Source organism: Musca domestica, unplaced genomic scaffold (genome assembly GCF_030504385.1).
Source record: "Musca domestica strain aabys unplaced genomic scaffold, Musca_domestica.polishedcontigs.V.1.1 167, whole genome shotgun sequence".
Classification (NCBI taxonomy): domain Eukaryota; kingdom Metazoa; phylum Arthropoda; class Insecta; order Diptera; family Muscidae; genus Musca; species Musca domestica.
The window spans coordinates 115,865-126,254 of NW_026712229.1; the positions used below are offsets into that span (position 1 = coordinate 115,865).

The window sequence follows — 10,390 nt, forward strand, 5'->3', positions numbered from 1 at the left end:
TATCTGATATCTGGTACCAAATATCATTCCTGTGGAGTGCATATTACGAATGTGAGGGACTTAAAGACCAAATCGGATGAAATATATATATATATATGGGAGCTCTAGTTATATCTGAACCGATCTTCACCAAATTTGACATACTTGCTTCTATACTCAATTCGGTCATAAGTGCCAAATTCCATCCCATTTGGACAAATATTAGACGTTTGGTGCACAATAAAACGTAAATCGGTCGAAGTTTTATATGGGAGCTATATCCAAATCTGAACCGATCTTGATAAAATTTGGCATACTTATTTTCAGGCCTAATTTGGTTGTATGTGCACATTTTCATACTATTTGGGCTGATATTACACATTTGGTGCACAATAAAAAGCAAATCGGATGAATATATATATATATATATATATATATATATATATATATATATATAGGAGCTATATCTAAATTTTGACCGATTATCTCCAATTTCAATAGGGTTCGTCCTTGGGCCAAACAACTGATTTGTGCAAAATTTCATCTGGATAGGGCAGTAAATGCGAACTGTACTTTGTTTTCAAAAAAAAAAAAAAAAATACATGGACAGACGGACGGACGGACATGCATAAATCGACTCAAAATGTGATTCTATGCAGGTCATCAAAAGGAACTATGGGTCTATCTCGTTTCCTTTTGCCTGTTACAAACAAATGCACAAAGACATAATACTCTGACCATCTTTTGGTGTAAAAAATTTTTGCAGCCCTCCTACGAAATAAAGCACAATTTCAAATCGTCTGATTTACTTAGTTGCCAAACAGTTTACAATCTCATGCCCGTGACTGTCACAGCTTTCGTTTTTTTTTTTTTTTTTGTATTTTTTTAATGTTCAGTTTGAAATGACAAGTTCATTGAACGTTTGTCTTTGGACGGCTAACAGCCTAACTACCTACCTGTAAACGCATTACACATTTCACATAAATATGGGAATGAATGTTCGTTCGTTCGTTCGCTCGCTCGCACGTTCATTCGTATACTTTGCCATAAACGTGTGTTTAAAGTGCGACAGGCCGACCGACGACCCACCGACTACCGACTGAAAGCGTTTGACCAACTGTTTGCTGATGTGTCGCTGATGTTTTGTGATCTTAACTTGTAAACGTGCATTGCATGTTCATTGGTATTTTGATTTTGACTTTTGAATTCATTGAATTTAGTTTGTTGGGCTATTCCGTTTGTACCAACGCTGCTGCTGCTACCGATTAAATCGAGAGCAGTTTTAGCCTTAGTAGTTATGTTGGTCGTGGCGTGTCAAAGAGATAGTAGAGTATTTGTGACAAAAATTATATAGATTGGACCACTTGTTGGATGTTGTTGCCACTGCTATCATTTTTAGTAGCCATTGGACTTGTCAGAGGATATGTGTGCAGTGCATGCAACGCAACCGGATCAAACATAAGAACACAACATGGCTTGTTAACCCTGTCTAATGGCAAAAAATCAAACACACGCAGACATTGCCACGGGGGCTAATTCATTGATTCCTTCACCTTTGCGAGACATGTTGACTTAGACCAATTTTTAGTCAAGGTAATCAAACCAAATAAGGATTGATTTGTTTTTATCTTGAATATAGTGTTGCATGTGTGTGGGTGTGTGGAAGAAGTGGACACCGAAAGGAAAATGAAATGCATAATAATAAACCAGTATCAGACAAATATGATAACCTATAAAACAATGTCCATTAAGGAGCTCTGAAAAATCATTCCCTTGGAGTGGTATCAATTCGAAACCGGATAGACCTAATGGGTGGCAACTAAATAATTATAGATTCCACTACTTATTGAGCCAAATATTATTCTTAAAGACTTCGACAAGGCTTAAATATAAATTCGGATGGAACCTATATATATTGAAGCTATACCGAGCTATATCTGAAACGATTTGGTTCAAACTTGGGAAACTATATCAAATCGATATCAAAATATGAAGCATTCTTATAAAGGGTGAGATAAAAAAACTGCAAAAAAGTCAAACGGCATAACTTGTACAGCAAAAAATGTCGGAAATAGCATCAAATTTTAGAATAAATTTAAATTTGTTAGAATTGGTTACCTTTGGCACGAATTATGGTCTTCAAACGGCAATGAAACCGTCACACGCTGTCCGAATACTGCTCTGCGGTACTTTGGCCCATTCCCGGCGAAGCGCTTGCTTAAGGTGATCGACAATATTGGTATTTTTTAGTGGCAACCTTGCTTTCCAAAAGCACTCCAGACACAATAGTCCAACAGATTGGTATCCGGAGATTTTGGTGGCCATTGTGCGCCGGAAATGAAGCGAGGAACCTCATTTTGTAACCCTGTCCCGTGCTGAGTCCTGTTGGAATGTCCACGGCCTGCGGCCAAAATGTTTGCATGCCCAAGGCTTTAATACACCCACAAGAATATGTTCGCTTTAATATTCGGTATTTATTCTGAAGCCACGTCGATTAATACAAGCGGAGAGCGACCATCGGCTGTTATGGCGGCCTACACCATGGCCGGCACTTGAGTTCTGGTGGCCAACCGAATGTGCACATTTTCAGCTGACCTCTTTGGCAAGTAAAGATGATCATTTTGTTTGTTTACAAACTGTTGGACAACTAATGTTTTTACATCGGAGAAAACCAAATTCGGCAGTTCACCACTTTCGGCCAAGTGAAGCAACTCTTTGGCTCCTTTGAGATTTGCCTTCTGTTGCGGTGTAAGTTAGTACACTTTTTGGAATTTCAATGGCTTTACCCCGAGCTCATTTTTCAATATTTGTCGAATAGAATATTGCGATATGTTCAGCTCACGAGGCATTTTTCGGCCACTGCGACGCGGGTTTCGATCAAGTCGCTTCTTTACTGTTCGAACCTTTTCTGCTGATGTTACTGTTTTCTTCCGTCCACTTCCTCGAGTTCGGGCTAAGGGCTACCAGTATCACGGTAACGAGCGATAGTACGATACACAAAAGATTTATTCACATTTAAATGCTGGAGTGCTCTAACAATAGCCATTTGTAGTTTTCCAGCCAAATATAAAGAAATCACACTATCACGCTGGAATTCCAACACGAACATTTTTTTCTGGAAAATTCTCACCAATATGCATTTGTACGCAAGTAAACAAGGTAATGAGCTATCACTGGAATAATTTTAACAGCTGACGGACAAGTGGCTTAGAAATGATAGCAGTCTGAAGTTGGTTGCAGTTTTTTCATCTCACCCTGTATATATCATATATTCTGTACCGAATGTGATTGCTTCGGGGGATTAATATATGAAATCGGATGAAAGATAATCTTTAAAAAATCCATGTATAATGGTCTTTGCAGAATATTTTAAAAAAATCCATGTTTAATGGTCTTTGCAAAATATTCTTTAAAAAAAATCCATGTTTAAGGGTGCTTGCAGAATATTTTTAAAAAAATCGACGTTTAATGGTCTTTGCAAATTATTCTTTAAAATCATCCATGTGTATTGGTCTTTGCAGAATATTTTTAAAAAAATCCACGTTTAATGGTCTTTGTAAATTATTCTTTAAAAAAAATCCACGTTTAATGGTCTTTGCAGAAAATTTAAAAAAAAATCCACGTTTAATGGTCTTTGCAAAATATTCTTTAAAAAAATCCATTTTTAGTGGGTATTTGCAAAATATTCTTTCAAAAAATCCACGTTTAGTGGGTATTTGCAAAATATTCTTTCAAAAAATCCACGTTTAGAGGGTATTTGAAAAATATTCTTTCAAAAAATCCACGTTTAATGGTCAAAGGGTCTTTGAAAAATATTCTTCTAAAAATCCACGTTTAATGGTCTAAGGGTCTTTGAAAAATATTCTTTTAAAAATCCATGTTTAATGGTCTAAGGTTCTTTGGAAAATATTCTTTAAAACAATCTACGTTTAGTGGGTATTTGAAAAATATTCTTTAAAAAAAATCCACGTTTAGAGGGTATTTGAAAAATGTTCTTTTAAAAATCCGCGTTTAGTGGGTATTTAAAAAATATTCTTCTAAACATCCACGTTTAGTGGGTATTTGAAAAATATTCTTTCAAAAAATCCACGTTTAGTGGGTATTTGAAAAATATTCTTTCAAAAAATCCACGTTTAGTGGGTATTTGAAAAATATTCTTTAAAAAAAATCTACGTTTAGTGGGTATTTGAAAAATATTCTTTCAAAAAATCCAAGTTTAGAGGGTATTTGAACAATATTCTTTCAAAAATCCGCGTTTAGTGGGTATTTAAAATTTATTCTTTTAAAAATCCGCGTTTAGTCGGTATTTAAAAAATATTCTTTAAAAAAAATCCACGTTTAGTGGCTATTTGAAAAATATTATTTAAAAAAATCCACGTTCAGTGGGTATTTAAAAAATATTCTTTTAAAAATCCACGTTTATTGGTCTAAGGGTCTTTGAAAAATATTCTTTAAAAAATCCACATTTCATGGTCTAAGGGTCTTTGAAAAATATCCTTTAAAAATCCAGGTTTAATGGTCTAAGGGTCTTATGAAAATGTTCTTTTAAAAATCCTCATTTCATGGTCAAAGGGTCTTTGAAAAATATTGTTTAAAAAAACACGTTTACTGGGTATTTGAAAAATATTCTTTCAAAAAAATTACGTTTAGTGGGTATTTGCAAAACATTTTTTTTAAAAAATCAACGTTAAGTGGACTAAGGATGTTTGAAAAATAGTCTTTAAAAAATCCATGAAATTGCTCCCACTGTTTAGGTTACTTTGTGATGTTAATTTTCCAAACGCCGACACACGGATCTTCTACTTTTAACACTACTTGTATTATCTACAGAGTTTTTCCTGTGATAATTTTTGTGTCGCACAGTGTAATTTTTGACATTCTCAAAATCGGGCACAATATGTAGAACATGGAAAGTCTTGGCATTTTTATGACGACAATATCATATTTTTTATTATTTCAGTACATGATCTAAATTCTGCTCTCTTTACTTCGGTTCTTTTTTTTCACTCTTTGCAATAACTAAAGTGATTTATGCAGATTTTAGGACAAAAATCTGCAATAAAACAAAAAAACATTATTATAATTCTTGAAACGCATAAATTTTTGACCCACATTCGGTGAGTAACTCGTCGTCGCTGTGGTTGTCGGCGGCGATTCAGTGCTCGAATATTGAAACAAACAAACAATGCGCAAACGCAAAATGCATGAATTTGAATTTTAAAGTACCGCCTCAAGCCTCAGGCCCGCACTGTTCTAGCTCATTACGTATGCCAAACAAAATTTACTTTTGCGCGCCTCTTCGTAAAAAATTCTTGATTGACTTAAGTGCCAATTGGCCCGGTCCGCCACCACCTCCCTCGATGGGTTTCATCGACAAGTTTAGCATTCAAATTATTGTTGTTTTGAATGTAAACAAAATTAAAATAACGCCATTTCTGAATGAATGTTAATTTTAGTGTACGGTTTTCTTTTTTGTGTTTTGTTGAAGAGGAATTTCGAATGGGAGGGTGTTCATATTTGGGTATTTTTTCTTGCGTCACCAAATTATTGTACTGTTCTTTTTTCGTAGCAATTAAAGTGAATTGGTCTTTGAAACTTTCTTCTTTTTTTTTTTTTTTGTATATATTATTAATAAACTAATAATATAATGTTTATTTTTCAATTCATTTGTTTGTAAATATTTACACGAATGTATAAGTAGAATTGAAGGTTTTTATTTTTTTTGGAATTAAATTTAAAAAAGAAAACTGATGCAACAGTTCCTAATGTCGGATAATACTTAAATATGATCATAACTTAATTTATCGGCAATGGAAACAGAGAAACTCGGCTTGTGGATAATATTGGAGATGAGTCTTCTATGGAAGAAGACCACATGGTCTTCTAATGAAGAAGACCACATGTCTTCTATGGAGGAAGACCACATGGTCTTCTATGGAGGAAGACCACATGGTCTTCTATGGAGGAAGACCACATGGTCTTCTATGGAGGAAGACCACATGGTCTTCTATGGAGGAAGACCACATGGTCTTCTATGGAGGAAGACCTCATGGACTTCTCTCGAAGAAGACCTCATGGACTTCTCTCGAAGAAGACCTCATGGACTTCTCTCGAAGAAGACCTCATGGACTTCTCTCGAAGAAGACCTCATGGACTTCTCTCGAAGAAGACCTCATGGACTTCTCTCGAAGAAGACCTCATGGACTTCTCTCGAAGAAGACCTCATGGTCTTCTATGGAAGAAGACCACATGGTCTTCTATGGAAGAAGACCTCATGGACTTCTCTCGAAGAAGACCTCATGGACTTCTCTCGAAGAAGACCTCATGGACTTCTCTCGAAGAAGACCTCATGGACTTCTCTCGAAGAAGACTTCATGGACTTCTCTCGAAGAAGACCTCATGCACTTCTCTCAAAGAAGATCTCATGGACTTCTCTCGAAGAAGACCTCATGGACTTCTCTCGAAGAAGACCTCATGGACTTCTCTCGAAGAAGACCTCATGGACTTCTCTCGAAGAAGACCACATGGACTTCTCTCGAAGAAGACCTCATGGACTTCTCTCGAAGAAGACCTCATGGACTTCTCTCGAAGAAGATCTCGTGGACTTCTCTCGAAGAAGACCTCATGGACTTCTCTCGAAGAAGACCTCATGGACTTCTCTCGAAGAAGACCTCATGGACTTCTCTCGAAGAAGACCTCATGGACTTCTCTCTAAGAAGACCTCATGGACTTCTCTCGAAGAAGACCTCATGGACTTCTCTCGAAGAAGACCTCATGGACTTCTCCCGAAGAAGACCTCATGGTCTTCTCTCGAAAGGACCTGATGGTCTTCTATCGAAGAACACCTCATGGAACACCTCATGATGAAGACCTTATGGCTTTCTATTGAAGAAAACCTCATCCTTTAAAGAGCTCACGGTCATCCATAAAGGACCTCATGGTATTGTACTGAAGATCTCATGGTCACCCACTGAAGATCTCATGGTCATCCACTGAAGACCTTATGGTCTTATATTGTAGACCACATGTTCTTCTACTGAAGGCCACATGGTATTTTATTGAAGACCTCATGGTCTCCTATTGAAGATCTCATGGTCATCCATTGAGGACCTCATGGTCATCCATTGAGGACTTCATGGTCTTAAATTAAAGAACTCATGCTCTCCTAATTTGTGAATATTCGTATCAAATCAATTTTGCTTACACTCCCTACCAAGTTTCGCAGTGCTTATTGAGATGTTATGATTATTTACTTATACCACTTAAAAATTCCCCCATCAATTATAAATTCAAATTTTTGAGGTGTGATTTTTTTCAGAAAAAATACCGACTCAAATTTTTAATAAACAAAAAATTGGTGCAATGACCTGGTTAAACATTTTATTTTTCAAAATTCCTCTAAAAAAAGTGATTTATAGTATTTAAAATACCTTCAAAATTTGATGAAAATTAAACACCCCATTTATCATTGATGTCTTGACAAATCGATCGAACGCTGGCGCCAGCAATTTCAATATCTTGAGTGGTAATGCAAAATGTCATAATTTAATATTTGGGTTAAAGTATTGATCGATTTTGTTTTTTTTTTTTTTTTTTTTTTTTTTTTTTGCAAAATTTGATTTCTAATTAACTGATGTCTTAATTATTTTGATACTTTAACGAAAGTGAAAACTTGTTTTGAAGAAGTTACGGGCAAAAGCGACAAATTATACTGACTCAAATAAATTGGGTTTTTTTCGGCAAAACAAAAATATTGACCTTTGATGTTACAAAAAATATTCAAGTTCAAGGCAAGTTCAAGGCAAGTTCAAGATACAATGAAATATACACGTATGTATGTATGTGTTCATATATGTATATCCTAGCCTTTATTTGTGAAACAATATCGATATTTTTTGACATCTGGCCAAAGGTCCAAGACTTCGAATACAAAAAAAAATAATAATAATAATAATATTTTATGTTATTTATCTTTAAATTTTAGGCCATCGGACACATCAGCGGTTGTCACATAAATCCGGCTGTTACCATTGGCTTCCTGATTGTGGGTGAAATGAGTATTCTTAAGAGCGCCCTCTACATTGCCGTACAATGTGTGGGAGCAATTGCCGGAGCTGCTGTTATTAAGGTAACGAGTCGCGTATATTAGCACATATTTGAATTTTTCGATAAAACAACAATCCCAATGGCAGGTTGGTGTATCTGAAGTTGTGTCGGGTGCTAGCTTGGGTGTTTCTGGATTTTCCTCCACAATGACTGTGGGTCAAGCAGTATTAATCGAAGCCTTGATTACATTCATTTTGGTCATTGTTGTCAAGGGTGTCTCGGATCCCGGTCGCAGTGACATCAAGGGCTCAGCCCCCTTGGCTGTGGGTCTTTCCATTGCAGCTGGCCATTTGTGTGCTGTAAGTAAACTATTGTTATTTTATTTATTTAAATTTATTAAAATAAACTTTTGATTTTTTTTATCTCAGATTAACCTAACCGGTGCCAGCATGAATCCAGCCCGTTCCTTTGGTCCAGCTGTGGTGCAAAACATTTGGACCGATCACTGGGTCTACTGGGTGGGCCCATTTGCCGGTGCCATCGTAGCCGCTGTGTTGTACAAACTCGTTTTCAAAGTACGCAAGGGTGACGATGAAGCCAATTCTTACGACTTCTAAACGAATTTAGTGAATTTTCAGTGGCAAAAAATAAAATAACATCAACTCGATATTTAAAACAAGCAAATCGGCAATAAACGTATCCACATAAATCAGATTTTAGCTATTTATTCGCTTTCTTTATAAGAAACCCCCAAAAATCCAAAGCTAAATAAGAATTCTAAATTCTAATTCCAAAAGAAAACAAATTAGTTAAAATTGCCGTTAAATTGTAAATTATTGTTAAACGAGAAATGTTATTTCATAAAACAAAATTCACATTACAACATTTTATTAAGCGGTTGGAAACGGCTATAAGGAGCTGTGGTACGGAAACCCATGTATTATTCTTATAATTTTTAATTCTATCCATATAGAAGCATTCCAAGGGTTTCATATGAATTATGGTTTGTAATAAAAATTATTTGTTATAAGAATACAAATATGTCAAAAATGTATTTTGTAAGACATTCAAATTCAAAATCCCTTATTTCCAGAGGTGTCCAGTAACCAGAGTTCATTATAACCGTTTTCTCATTTCCACACACAATTTGTTTGTAATTATTTTTTTTTTTGTCATTAATTGTCGTCGTTATTTATTGTTAAATTTATTTAGTTTTAAATCGAAACATAAAAAACTTACTTTTCTCCCTCTCTCCCAATCAATCCTAACTCCTTCCACACATTGTATTTTAAACTAAAATATAAATGCTTATATCTACAATTAACTGTTTAAGATATGATTGTAAAAAATATATATAGAAAAAAAAAATAATAAAATGTTATTGGAATTTTATTGAGCAAGAATTCGAAATTCTCGAAATTAACACATATATTTTGCTAAGATTTTGCTTTGATGAAGAGTTTAATGGTATTCAAATAAAGTTGAAAATTACAAATAAATTATGGTTATGTTTTCATTGAATTCGTCAAAAAAGAAAATGGGTTAAAAACTAAAACCAGAAATAAACCTTAGTTTTTAGATCCTCCAATATGGTATTACCAAAATTGCCAATTATCGTTAAAAAAATCTCTCAAAATTAGAAAATACCTGTTAGACTATACGAATTTTGACTTCAACGAAAAAGTCGACTTTTCGTTGTTTGTGTACAGGGTGAGATAAAAAAACTGCAACCAAATTCAGACTACTGTCATTCCTAAGCCACTCGTCCGACAGCTGTTAAAATTATTCCAGTAAAAGCTAATTATATTTCTTACAAGCATACAAAAGTATTTTGGTGAGAATTTTCCAGAAAAAAAACTTCGTGATGGAATTCATGCGTGATACTGTGATTTCTTTATATTTGGCACTCCAGCATTTAAATGTGAATAAATCTTTTGTGTATCGTACCATTGCTTTGAAGGCCATAATTCGTGCTAAAGGTGACCAATTCGAACAAATATAAACTTATTCTAAAATTTGATGCTATTTCGACTTTTTATGCTTTCATTCAATAAAATTTGAAAAAAAAAATTAAAAATTATGGCATTTGACTTAGTTGCTGTTTTTTATCTCACCCTGTATGGCTATAGCTATATCTGAACCGATTTTTTCCAAATTTAATTTACCTGCTGAATTCAGTCGAGGACATATATGTGAGAGCTATATCCAAATCTGAACCGATTTTGACAAAATTTGATAGAGCTCTATAAGATATCTGGTACCAAATATCATTCTTGTGGAGATTTTTTTTATCAAATTTGATGTACTTACTTCTAGACAGCATTCGGTCGGATGTGAAAAAAATTAGGTCATTTGGACTGATATT

At 34.8% G+C, this 10,390-nt stretch overlaps 1 protein-coding gene across 3 annotated transcripts in view; it reads left to right on the forward strand.

The window, feature by feature from the left end:
- LOC131801533 (aquaporin) overlaps positions 1-9,524 on the forward strand; it is a 116,081-nt gene extending 106,557 nt beyond the window's left edge. For all 3 annotated transcript variants that reach the window (XM_059120299.1, XM_059120300.1, XM_059120301.1), the window contains 3 exons: positions 7,964-8,107; positions 8,172-8,384; positions 8,454-9,524. In XM_059120299.1, coding sequence (XP_058976282.1) covers positions 7,964-8,107; positions 8,172-8,384; positions 8,454-8,642 — 546 coding nt within the window. In that variant the 3' untranslated portion in view covers positions 8,643-9,524. The remainder of the gene's footprint in view (positions 1-7,963; positions 8,108-8,171; positions 8,385-8,453) is intronic.
- Positions 9,525-10,390: the final 866 nt, after the last annotated feature.